The sequence below is a fragment of the Hyperolius riggenbachi genome, chromosome 1 (genome assembly GCF_040937935.1).
Source record: "Hyperolius riggenbachi isolate aHypRig1 chromosome 1, aHypRig1.pri, whole genome shotgun sequence".
Classification (NCBI taxonomy): domain Eukaryota; kingdom Metazoa; phylum Chordata; class Amphibia; order Anura; family Hyperoliidae; genus Hyperolius; species Hyperolius riggenbachi.
The window spans coordinates 88,119,948-88,133,741 of record NC_090646.1 but is presented as its reverse complement, the minus strand read 5'-3'; the positions used below and the strand labels follow the sequence as shown (position 1 = coordinate 88,133,741).

The following is a 13,794-nucleotide window of genomic DNA, read 5'->3' as shown; positions in this document are numbered from 1 at the left end:
ACTGAGGGCCCCGCGCTTCCGCTTCGCTCCTTACCCGCTGGAGCAGTTCTTCAATGGGGTCCGCCATGTTAGCTCCTTCAGCAGCCGAGAAATGCGTCCGGCCACCTCGAGTCCCTTGCACGTCTGCCTCTTGCCGACGTCACTTCCCCAACTCCGCCCCTTCTCCTTCCCGCTCGCGCGGCGAGCTCCCGGCCACAGCTACTGCTCAGCCCCCCTCCCCTAACATTAACCCCTGACTACCCAAGCCAGCTCCTATCATGGGGCCCTCCCCTCCACCGCTACGCTATCCGTCACTGCGGGCCTGACTATATGAACTGAAAAAACTTCACCTTCAAAGACAATAGCTGGTCCAAAGAAAGATGACAAAAGTGAACATAGAATTATTTTAACATGGAAAAAAAAACTTTCCTGGTTCCACCTTGTTATAAAATATAATTCCTGCTTTCACTATCTACTGTTAATTATTAAAAGTGGCGGCAGCTCCCGTACCTCGGGTGACCTGCCCGACTTATATCTTGTTTACAGGCACGTACCTGCCACCCACTCCGATCCACCAGCAACCTGGTACTGTCCGCACTTCTCACTCCCATGCATGACTGGAAGACTTTTCTAGGGCCGTCCCCACTCTCTAGAACTCACTCCCATCATCCATCAGGCTTACCCCCACCTTTAACACTTTCAAATGAATCCTCAAAACTCACCATCAGAACCCTAATACATTCTGCTGAGCGGCTTTTCAACAGACAAAAATCATTTGTCTCTTCCCACCCTTTAGACCAGTGTTCCCCAACCCTGTCCTCAGGGCCCACCAACAGTACATGTTTTGCAGAAAACCACAAACATACACAGGTGTGTTAATTAGTGTATCAGCAAAGCTGATTAACTACCTCTGTGGATTTCCACAAAACATGCACTGTTGGTGGGCCTTGAGGACAGGGTTGGGGAACACTGCTTTAGACTGTAAGCCTCTAGCAGGGCCCTCCCTTCTAGTGTTCCCAGCATGATCATGCACCCTCATTGTAGGCTAAGACTTGAACTATTGGTACAAGGACACTCAACCCCACCGCTTAATCTTTAGAGATGGGCAGAACTGTTCTGAAGCAAACAGTCCCTGGGGAATGACCTCGGGGTCACTTCCATATTCGTCAGTTTCCGCATTACTGTGCAGGCGCTTTCCCGACGGCCGCGTGTCCTCGAACGCGTGCCCGCAGCTGGGAGCGTTTTCCGCATAATGTCTCGCAGAGCGCTCCTGGCTGCAGGTGCGTGGCCAGGGGTAAAGCGTCTGCTTGTGAAAACTGTGAATACAAAAGTGACCCCGAGGTCATTCCCCAGGGACTGTTCGCTTCAGAACAGTTCTGCCCATCTCTTATAATTATGTTTCTTGTTCTGAGCTCCTTGTAGTCCCACCTTGTATGTCAACCCTATTTATCTACTGTGCAGTGCTGTGCTGATCTTATAAATACAATTAATAATAATAATATTTCATTCTGTTAGAAAACTATGCAGTCTCTTTTTGAATTATTTGCTGTCCCTACTGGAACCAATTCTGGTGGAAATGCAAGACTTACACATTTTCAATTTCTTGCAGACAGTGAAGAACCCTTTCTGTGGTCCTCTTTTTCTCCAAACACTAGAGGTGCTCTGAACCGCTTTTTCTGAACCGTGTGCTCGACAAGTGGACCACTGTGGTTTTGTTGAGATAAGACATGTCCATTGAATTAAAAAAAATAAAAACCCCACAGTTCTGCACATTCAGGGTCCTTTCACTCTTACCCCGTACCAACGCGGCACACAAAAATGCTGCATCCCATTGCAGAAGCAAAACAGAAGTTTGCCTTCTTCAAACAGAAGGTATTTGTGATTATTGAGGTTGGAGAGAGCTCTGAGTCTGAGCTATAACAATACCAATACCTATAACAAGTGCAGCCAACCAGGCATCTGATCTGGACGATGGACCTCTGTATCAGAGACATGGAAGTTGAGAGGTTGAGGCCCCCACATCTCTGGGTCCCCTTACAGTTACCGGGGCTGTTAAGTAAGTTAAGCTCCTGATGTATAACCCTACCATTGTTCCACTTCTCCTGTGCATGGTCACTGACCTAAGGAATTTGACCATTAAGCATGAGCTACTGTATATTAATACTCCAGCAGCAAACCCTGACCAGGGATTCATCTTCATGTATACAAACATGTTGCTCAGAGCGTGTTCCATGAAGCGTTACTCTTGTCCATTTTGGTGAAAAAACACAACTATGACCCGCTTTTGACAGGACACCACTGTTGTTTGAAAACAATGCTGTGATTGGGCATTGGGTGTCATTAAGAACAACATGACGGATCATTAATGACTCCTGACTCCTGAGTGGGATCAATTGGCGGCTGCTGTACACACAGAAGGATTGTTGGTTGAAATGGACATTATCAGCTCTTTCGGCCAACGGTAATCACATGTCATAATTTGCTTAAAGATGAATTCCAGTGAAAATAATGTAATAAAAAAAGTGCTTTATTTTTACAATAATTATGTATAAATGATTTAGTCAGTGTTTGCCCATTGTAAAATCTTTTAAATCCCTGATTTATATTCTGACATTTATCACATAGTGACATTTTTACTGCTGGCAAGTGATGTAGCTGCTGCTTGCTGTTTTGGCAGTTGGAAACAGCTGTAAATCGCTATTTCCCACAATGCAACAAGGTTCACAGACAGGAAACTGCCAGAAGTACCTCGGTACTCAGAGCTTCTTGTGGGAGGGGTTTCACCACAATATCCGTCATACAGCACCCCCTGATGGTCTGTTTGTGAAAAGGAATAGATTTCTCATGTAAAAGGGGGTATCAGCTATTTATTGGGATCAAGTTCAATTCTTGGTTGGAGTTTCTCCTTAAAGCTGATGGCATGGGAGTGTACTTCCCACTTATTAAAGAAACCTTACCACCTAACAGCTATTGAGTAACAACCAGTGTAGTCAATTCTAGGCAGCGGCCTGCTTTATTGGCTTTAAAGTTCACAATAAACCAAAACCGTTAGCAACATCCACATTTATTTTTGTTTAAACCAATTCTGTTCAAACTGGTTTTTTGCTGCAGTCAACGGTGGCTGGATAGTGTATGGATTAAGGGCTTTGTCTTTGACATGGGAGACCAGGGTGTAAATCCTGGATAGGGACAGTACCTATTCAGTAAGGAGTCCCTAACATTGCAGGGTGGTCCCCTGAGTGCGCCCTTAGGGGCTGCAGCTCTTGAGCGAGCCCAACAGGAGAAAAGCACTATACAAATGTTAGGGCTAGGATTATTAATTGTTTGACCAACCTGGTTTAAAACTGAAAGTTTCTAATCTATTTAGTGAAAACAAACAACTTTCAGGCAGATCTAATAAAGTCTGCCATCGTGAAGTCGATCTTTATGCACCCAGTTTAAAATGCTTTGTGTGACATACATTTCTACTTAGTGGCATAGCTAAGGAGATTTGGGCCCCATTGCAAGTTTTACGTTGGGCCCCCCAAGCATCCTATACTGTGCAATTCATATGATGCAACAAATCCTGCTAATGACATCCACAGGGTCAGAGGTATAAGCAGAGGAGGGGAGCAGTTTGTTAACCACTTGAGGACCACAGGTTTATACCCCCCTAGTGACCAGGCCATTTTTTACAATTCAGCACTTCACCAGTTTAACAATTTATTGCTCAGTCATACAACTTAGCACCCAAATGAATTTTACCTCCTTTCTTTGCCACTAATAGAGCTTTATTTTGGTGGTCTCTGATTGCTGCAGTGATTTTTTTTAAATTAATTTAAATTTTATATTGTTATAAATAAAAATCCCTATTTCTTTTATTTAACGCTAAATCGCAGTGCTGTACAAATGTTTATTGTTTTTTTTTTCTGAATTTCAGCCTGCCAGCTCTGATCATGGCTGGCAGGCTGATTGCACGCCCCCCCTCCCCCCTTTGTTTACATCAGGGAACATGCGTTGGAGGGAGCGAACATGTGGCCACAAACACCCAGGATCCGATGAAGGCAGCACAGTGCAATCTTCCACAAATCACAGTAATTACAGCCAAGTCAGCAACTGCTTGCTGAACTCACGATTTTTCGCCCACAGGATTATCTTTGACAAGCGGTTAATAATTAAATGGGCATTTTGCAGCTGGCCGCTGAAGTGTTGACGGAGCCTGTGACAGGTCCTTGCAAAACACCAGGATGACCATCTGATCTGACCACCGGGTCTTATTTACTCAGACTCAGCTTTTCAGCAAACTTCGCTCAGTATGGCCGCAGGACACCTATTCACTTCTCTCGTCTTCCTTTCCTTCTTCTGTCTCTGCCAGATCTCCGGAGGAGTGGTGAGTGTCTGGTCTGGTGGGGTATAATCATTACATATTGTTTAGTTTTGGGGGTTGTGGCGTCTGGGGAATATTGGTAAAAATCATTGCACAGATCACTCCCTCCCTCCCAGAGCAGGGACAAGGTCCTCCAGCACCCAAGGCTGAGACACCAAAGTGCGCCCCTCCATCCCTCTCACCTCAGCTGTCACACAAGCATTGCTATTAGACTAAGAGGGCCACAGGGCCCACAACCTCCCCAACACCTTAATATCTAGTTATCTGGCATGCAGTCACTGCTATGTATCCCCTTTTCTAATTTATTTCTGCTTCATACACAATTAGGAATGACAGCTGAATGAATTGTGCGCCCCCTCCTACACTGCGCCCTGAGGCTGGAGCCTCTCCAGCCTATGCCTTGGCCCGGCCCTACTCCCTCCTGAAGGGATGCATGCATTATAACTGATGATTCTTGCTCATGTGGAACTGTAGTTTGGGCATTTCTTTTGTTTTATGAGGGCAAATTTGTACCTTGCGGTGCTTTGTCAGTAGGGAACTTTTAGAGCCCGCCCCGCACACCACCACCACAAAAATATCATGTTGGTTCTATTTCACTGTAGCTTGCTTAACCCTTCAGCAGCCAAATGAAGTAAAACTTTATTTGGCTGCAAGGCCGAATTTTTCCTGCCGCTGGGGAAGTGTGCCTTTCCCAGCCTGGCAGGCTAGCGCAGTATGCAGAGTGGCTGATGGGAGCTTTCAATTTCATACATACCTGTCCAAAAGGCTGGATCAGCTTCTTCTCTTCTCCACCGTGACGGGGATGTAACCCCTAACTTGTCTTCTCATTTCCGATCACATGATATGACATGTGATCTGGTCTGGATAGAGGAGACCATATCAGCGTTACTGCGCCACCCATGTTAAAGAGAATCTGAAGCATAAAAAAAATTGCTCTTTTCACATTGAGGTCCTCTTCAGCATTAATGCCAGCACAACGGCACAACATCCCCGCGGCACAACAAGGTTTTAACCCCCCAAAATCCCAGGGCAAAAATCCACCCAGAGGAGGCAGAGCTTTGTGCTGTAGCTCTGCCTCCAGTCGCGTCGATCTCCCCCTCTCCTCGCCCCTCTCTCAGTGAAAGAAGACTGAGAGGAGGAGGCAGAGATCCATGGAGATTGACAGGAGTAGAGGCAGAGCTACTGCCCAAAGCTCTGCCTCTGCCTGGAAGGAGCCCCAAATCTTTCCCTGGGGATTTCGGGGTTATTAAGTCCTCATTGTGCCGCGGGAATGTGGTGTTTCAGCTATGGCATTATTGCTGAAGAGGACTGCAAGGTAAAAAGAGCTATTTTTTATTATTATTATTATTTTTTGCTTCAGACTCTAAGAGTCTCTTCCATTCCTTCAATCTTCTACCACTGGGTGGCGCTGTAACGCTGACACAGTTTCCTGGATCCTGATCACGTAGTATCATGTGATCGGATGTGTTTGGGACCCAGAAGTCTTGTCGGAACATCAGAACCTCAGGGGGAGGAATAGAAGAGGCCACCCAGATCAGGTAACTATAGCTGCTCCCTGCTTAGTGCAGACAAACAAGATTTTCTGGCAGAGGTTGGAGGGAGCAGATGGCAGGGCTGGTTTTTAGGGGGAATATACACTCCACTATCCTTACATCTCATTGGTTGCACTTGGAAGAGGGAGGAGGAGCATCCCCCCAAAGCTTCCAGGCCACTGTTATGCCCATGCTTTGAACAAGCCCCCGGTAAGTATATCATAGGGCAGTAAATGTTGCTTGATGTTTCCTTTAAAGAGGAACTCCAATGAAAATAATGTAATAAAAAAGTGCTTCATTTTTACAATATTTATGTATAAATGATTTAGTCAGTGTTTGCCCATTGTAAAATATTTTAAATCCCTGATTTACATTCTGACATTTATTACTTGGTGACATTTTTACTGTTGGCAAGTGATGTAGCTGCTGCATGCTTTTTTGGCAGTTTGAAACAGCTGTAAATAGCTATTTCCCACAATGCAACATGGTTAACAGACAGGAAACTGCCAGGAGTACCACGGTCCTCAGAGTTTCTTGTGGGAGGGGTTTCACCACAATATCAGTCATACAGCGCCCCCTGATGGTCTGTTTGTGAAAAGGAATAGATTTCTCATGCAAAAGGGGGTATCAGCTACTGATTGGGATAAAGTTAAATTCTTGGTCGGAGTTTCTCTTTAAGGCAGGTTGGAATAGCTCAGTCCAACAAGTAATGGGAGACCACAATTCAATACTACCGGAGAGGCCACACTACTGTTGTAGTGACAATTTTGTTTTCCCTAGGTACCATTAGCAGCTGGGTTACCCAAATACAGTTTAATGTGCCAATGGACACATACATTGAGAAGCCATGGTCCCCTAGATCAGGGCTTTTCAACCCTGTCCTCAAATACCAACAACAGTGCATGTTTTGCAGAAAACCACAAACATGCACAGGTGAAGTAATTAGTGTCTCAGCAGAGCTGATTAATTACCTCTGTGGATTTCCACAAAACTTGCACTGTTGGTGGTACTTGAGGACAGGGTTGAAAAGCCCTGCCCTAGATACAGTGGGATGCGAAAGTTTGGGCAACCTTGTTAATGGTCATGACTTCCCCGTATAAATCATTGGTTGTTATGATAAGAAATGTCAGTTAAATATATCATACAGAAGACACACAGTGATATTTGAGAAGTGAAATTAAGTTAATTGGTTTTACAGAAAGTTTGCAATAATTGTTTAAACAAAATTAGGCATGTGCATAAAAAAAATGAAATCAATATTTAGTAGATCCTCCTTTTGCAGAAATTACAGTCTCTAGTCTAAACGCTTCCTGTAGGTTCCAATGAGAGTCTGGATTCTGCTTAAAGGTACAGTATTTTGTACCATTCCTCTTTACAAAACATCTCTAGATCATTCCGGTTTGATGGCTTCAGAGCATGGACAGCTCTCTTTAACTCACCACAGATTTTCAATTTTTTTCAGGTCTGGGTACTGAGATGGCCATTCCAGAACGTTGTACTTGTTCCTCTGCATGAATGCCTTAGTGTTTTTTGAGCAGTGTTTAGGGTTGTTGTCTTGTTGAAAGATCAAGCCCCGTCGCAGCTTCAGCTTTGTCACTGGTTCCTGGACATTGGTCTCCAGAATCTGCTGATACTGAGTGGAATCCATGCGTTCCTCAACTTTGACAAGATTCCCATTCCCTGCACTGGCCACACAGCCCCACAGCATGATGGAACCACCACCATATTTTACTGTAGGCAGCAGGTGTTTTTCTTGGAATGCTGTGTTGTTTTTCCTCCATGCATAACGCTCCTTGTTATGCCCAAATAACCCAATTTTAGTTTCATCAGTCCACAGTACCTTATTCCAAAATGAAGCTGGCTTGTCCAAATGTGCTTTAGCATATCTCAAGCGGCTCTGTTTGTGTTGTGGGTGGAGAAAAGGCTTTCTCTGCATCACTCTCGCATACAGCATCTCCTTGTGTAAAGTGCGCCGAATGGTTGAATGATGCACAGTGACTCCATCCGCAGCAAGATGATGTTGTAGGTCTTTGGTGCCGGTCTGTGGGTTGACTCTGACTGTTCTCACCATTTGTCGCTTCTGTTTATCTGAGATTTTTCTTGTTCTGCCACTTTGAGCCTTATCTTGAACTGGGCCTGTGGTCTTCCATTTCCTCAATATGTTCCTAACTGTGGAAACAGACAGCTGAAATCTCTGAGGCAGCTTTCTGTATCCTTCCCCTAAACCGTGATGGTGAACAATCTTTGTCTTCAGGTCATTTGAGAGTTGTTTTGAGACCCTCCCATGTTGCTACTCTTTGGAGAAAATTAAAAGAAGAGGAAAACTTACAATTGACCCCCTTAAATACTCTTTCTTATAATTGGAGTCACCTGTGTATGTAGGTCAGGGATCACTGAGCTTACCAAGCCAATTTGAGTTCCAATAATTAGTTCTAAAGGTTTTTTTTTTTTTTTAAAGATTCTTTATTTTTTAATTTTTCAACACATAGAAATACATAAAATTACATAACATAAGGTCTTAGCTGACCTATTGATACATTGAGCAGATACAGCTGGTCAGCCATCAGTGCCGACCAGTAAAGCATAGTATGTTCAACAATAGGGCAACATAAATTCAGCATCCAGCAATGTCATGGTGAGTTCAAATATACCACAGTAGTATATGTCTCTATATTGTGGATAGGTATAAGCCATCTAGCTTTACATTATTTGCCCAAGTTAGGTAACCCAGCGCCCCTCGGGGATCATACAACCGGGTACCTACTTTAATAGGCAGAGAATGGCATTCTTTCTCCTATTTCCTGTCTGTGGGCTGACAGAAAAAAAAAGGGATAAAAGGTCACCAGGACATGGTGGTAATGATGTATAGCAAGAAGAGAGCAAGAAGAGAGGAGAAAGAAGAAAGAAAAAGGAAAAGAAAAGAAGGAAGGAGAAGAAAGAAAAGCAGTCGGTGGGCCGGAGAAGGGTAACTGGCACTTCCCAGGGAGTATCCACGTTTCCCAAATGGAACGTTAGGGGTTATGCTTTAGATATCTTAAGCAGACATGATAGTGGTGTATTGTGGGGACTCTGAATTCGAACCACCAAAACCATGTTTTCCAAAACTGTTCTGATCTGTCATGTATGGTGGAGGTCAGGTCTTCTAACTGGCAAATTCGGTCTACCTCCCTCATCCAATCCCTTATGCCAGGTGGATCTTGTGACTTCCATCGTCTGGCTATCAGCGCCTTGGCTGCATTGACCAGATGTCGGGTGAGTGATTTTTTATATTTTTTAATAGGCCATGAATTATGGTGAAGGAGGAAGAACTCTGGGGAGTCCGGAGGAAGAAAATCTGTCAACTTATGCATCTGGGACCGTACATCATGCCAGTAGCCTGTTAGACTGGGGCAGGACCAGAAAATGTGCAGCAACGTACCAGAGTCTTGGCCACATCTCCAACAGAGTGAGGAGGTGGTGGGGTACATCATGTGGAGTTTCGTCGGGGTGAGATACCATCGCGTGAAAATCTTATAACCTGCCTCTTGACTGTTTGATGATATTGATGTTTTGTGGGCGAAAATTAAAATCTTCTCCCATTGCCGTGTTGAGAACGAGGTGGCAAGCTCAGATTCCCACCTCAGCTTCAACTCCGCAGTCGGATCCTCAGTATCATTAAGCAATGAATACATAAGTGAGACGGTTCCTTTAATTGGGCCTGTAGCCCTACATGTTTGTTCAAATAAGGTGAGAGGTCTTCCCCAATTAGCTCTGGTGCCTTGCTGCATTAAAAAGTGTTTAAATTGAATCCAGCTCCAGTGATCCAAATCAGAGGAATTCAGTACATTCCCCAGACTGGACAACGGGAGCCATTCTTCATTGGAAATCAGGTGGTGAGCACATAGCGGCTGAGTGGTGCGCCAGGGGGCATAACTCCGAAGATGCATTCCTAAAGGGAATGCTGGGTTATTGAGAATGGACATTAAGGGAGATGGCCAGGGGGATATACATTTACGGGATCTATATTTAGTCAGTATCTTGAGGGTGTGACTAATTAATGTGGCTGCAGGTTCATGTGTCCGTATGGATTGGGCTCGCCAGGGGATCTGGCGGAGACTTTCGCCTGCTAGTTCCTCCTCTATTTCTACCCATCTTTTTTGGGAGAAGTGCCTATGCCAATCAATGATTCTTATTAAGATCGCTGATGCATAATATAGAGTTGGATTTGGCACCGCCATACCCCCCCTTTCCTTAGGCGCGGTTTGCAGTACATATTTCAATCTGGGCTTACGTCCTCCCCATATAAATTTAGAGAATTCCCTGGTTAGATGTTTGAAATATATAGCCGGTATATGTATTGGAAGGGTCTGGAAGAGGAAGAGTAACCGAGGCATGATTGTCATTTTAATAATACATGACCTCCCGAACCACGAAAAGTGGGGTTTATCCCATTTTTGCAAGTCTGTCTTAATTCGTTCCAAGGCGGGTGTGAAATTAGAAGCCATCAAGTCTTTTGGGTGGGGGGTGATGTATGTACCCAGATATTTAAGAGCTTTAGGTGGCCATTTAAATGGAAAATTAGCCTTTAGAGTGTTATTTAGTGTACTAGGAAGCAGAATCCCCATTGCCTCACTCTTATCGTAATTAATTGATAGGTTAGCGAGGCGTCCATATGTCTGAAATTCTAGTAACAAGTTTGGTAGAGAAATATGTGGGTTTGTAAGGTAAAAGAGCATGTCGTCTGCGTATGCAGCAACTTTATGTGATGAATTCGTCAGGTTCACTCCCTGAATATCTGGGTTATTTCTGATTGTGCATAGGAAAGGTTCAAGGGATAATGCAAAGATCAATGGGGAAAGGGGACAACCCTGCCTCGCCCCATTGCGGATGTCAAAAGATTCGGACAGAACTCCATTTGCTTTTACCTTAGCATTAGGTGAGGAGTACAATGCCATTATACGTCTACACATTTTTTCGGACAGGCCAATATGTCTCAAGGGATAAAGTCCCAGTCCACCCTATCAAAAGCCTTTTCAGCATCCGTAGAGAGGAGTAAGATTGGGGTGGACTGGGACCTCGCCCAATGCACAATGTTAAGGGTGCGGGTGGTGTTGTCTCAGGCCTCTCGGCCCGGGACAAAGCCCACCTGATCTGGGTAAACTAGGCTGGGGAGAATACGCGATAGCCTGTTAGCAAGCATCTTAGAGTAAACCTTCAGGTCTACATTGAGTAATGAGATAGGCCGGTAGCTCTGGCACATGGAGGGATCCTTTCCTTCCTTCGGCAATACAGAGATATGTGCCTCCAACATTGAGGAGGGGAAATCTAAATTTTCTTCTTGATTTTCAGAGATTGCATTAAATGTTTGTAGCATGTACGGGGCTAGGACCGCTTTACATTTCTTATAATATTCGGGAGTATAGCCGTCAGGGCCTGGGGCCTTCCCTGTAGGGAGCTGGGATAGTGCTATCAGAAGTTCATCTTCTGAGAGTGGCTCTTCCAGCGCCTCAATGTCTTCTGAGGACAACGAGGGCATACCTGATTTTGTCAGGTATTCAGTGATTCTAGTTCGCTTAAGTTCTAAGGGGGACGAGCCATAGGAAGGGGGAAGGTTATAGAGACCCGCATAGTACTCTCTAAAAACTCGCGAAATATCCTCATATTTGTGTACTAGTTGGGAATTTTTGTCTTTTATGTATGGTATGTAGTTGGTGGTTTGTTGTTCTTTAAGGGCTTTTGCTAACATTGACCCACACTTATTGCCGAATTCGTAGAAGGAGCGCCGGCATCTGAAAGCTGCATATTTGACTTTGTGAAATAGAAGTCCTCTAAGTGATTCTCGTTTACGTGTCAACTCCGACAAGGTCGAAGGGGAATTACTCCTTTTGTGTTTTGTTTCTAGTTCAGCGATGGATGCGAGTGTATCCGCGATATCCCGTTCACGTTCCCTCTTCCTTCTAGCCCCCTCCCTTATCAGTAGACCTCTAACATAGCATTTATGAGTTTCCCATAGAGTTAGTGGAGAGGTATCTGCTTGTGCATTAAGATGAAAAAATTCCTCCATTTCTGCCTTCAGTTTTCCATAGACCTGTTTGTCCTCGATCAGAGAGTTATTCAATCTCCAAGAAGCGGGACCCCGTCTGCAGTCTCCCAATGAAACCTCCACTGTAACAGGCGCATGATCTGAAAGGGTCATGCAGCCTATACCAGGGGAAGCGGAAACCGAGAGGAGATTATGTGAAAGGAAAATGTAATCAATCCTCGAGTAAGTGTTGTGAGGGTGGGAGAAAAATGAATAATCTGCTGCAGAGGGGTTATGTAATCGCCAGACATCCACCAGTTGCATAGAATGCAAAAGAGATCGGCACTTGCGTAATAGCTCCTGAGAGATCGGGCACCTCCCCGACGAGGAATCCAGGATTGGATTTAGCGTGAGATTTAAATCTCCGCCCAGGAGGATACTTCCTTCCGCGAAAGTATGTAATCGGGACAAGAAAGATTGTAGGAATGCGACCTGGTTTGTATTTGGAGCATAATATGAGCCTATGGTTATTTTTTGGTCATGTATGGTGCCTTTGATCAGGTTGAATCTACCCTGTGGGTCTCCATATTCGTCAGTCATGATGAAGGGGGTATCATTAGATATAAGTATCGCTGTTCCCTTAACCTTAGCTTCTTGAGGGGGGGCTACAGTACAGAGTTCTGTAATATTTATTGTAAAGCTTGGGTATCTTGGGCCTTTTAAAGTGTGTCTCCTGTAGACATACAAAGTTGGCATGATCTCTGCGACATAGATTAAGAACTGCCGATCTTTTCTCTGGGATATTGAGACCCCTAACATTTAGAGATAAAAGTTTAAGTGACCGCTGGAATTTTGGTCACTAGTGGACACTCCCCAGAGCCCGCACCCCCGACCAACCCACCGTTTAGCGAATATTTTAATAGTAAAGACAGAAAAGGATAAGACAGATAAGACTTATAAGAAAATGTCTGACGCATAAAGATGCGTATTGAGTATATGAGGAGCCAAATAATTGGTGTAAAAAGGTTGCTCACCCATATGACTCGCCAGGATCTAGAATCCTGGCATTGAATTACTGCACCTAGGGGCCTCATGGGCACCATTTCGTGATCGGCAATTCACACTGGGGTAAAAGATACCGATGCAAGAGCTGCAGTCACGAGCTCCGGTCCCGGCCAATCGTGCATTGCATATAAATCAACATATCAACACATTAACCTCTATCCCCTAACAGGGGAGAAAATTACATAAGCATGAAAAGAAAAGAAAACAAAAAACCCTAGAGGAAAGGTAGTCCAGTTTCGCTGATAGGTATTGTGACACATTGCTGATTCTGCAGATTTGAACACATTCACTTGTATACACTTGCATATATATATGCATATACATATATATATATATATATATAGCCCCCTCCACCAGCCCCCCCCCCCCCCCGCTCCGAGGCCCCCCATGAGGCACCCGTAGTATTTAGAGAGTAAAAAGAGCCATGAGATCCTTGACCTCCAGGACTCGCACTGCGTGTTGTACAGTCCCACCCGCCCTCTACCTGATACCACCCGTCCTCCACCTGATACCACCCGTCCCTATAAAGGAATGTCAATATGATCACATGTGGTGATGTGTATTTAGAGCCCCTTGCCTATATGACGCACCATCAATCACACCACTAGGGTAGTGCACTTGGATTTTACTATACCCGTAGAGCGGGAGGAGGGGCGCCGGGGCCCATCCTCGCACCGGTAGGGGGGAAATCCCCCCCGGGCTAGAGCCCTCTAATGGCACCCCTCCAAAGCCGCTGCCGGGAGGTTACCTATATATCGCTGCGCACCATGTGATCTTAATCCCAAAGTGAGCAGGTTGGGCCTCCAGTAGTGTAAGATTCAGGCACGTGTTGCATCTGGGTGCATTAAATG

At 44.9% G+C, this 13,794-nt stretch overlaps 1 protein-coding gene across 1 annotated transcript in view; it reads left to right on the top strand.

Moving 5' to 3' along the window:
- Positions 1 to 4,227: 4,227 nt before the first annotated feature.
- The window catches only part of HGFAC (HGF activator), a 124,395-nt gene continuing 114,828 nt past the window's right edge, over positions 4,228 to 13,794 (top strand). Inside the window, exon 1 of the mRNA XM_068276228.1 lies at positions 4,228 to 4,348. Coding sequence (XP_068132329.1) covers positions 4,274 to 4,348 — 75 coding nt within the window. The 5' untranslated portion in view covers positions 4,228 to 4,273. The remainder of the gene's footprint in view (positions 4,349 to 13,794) is intronic.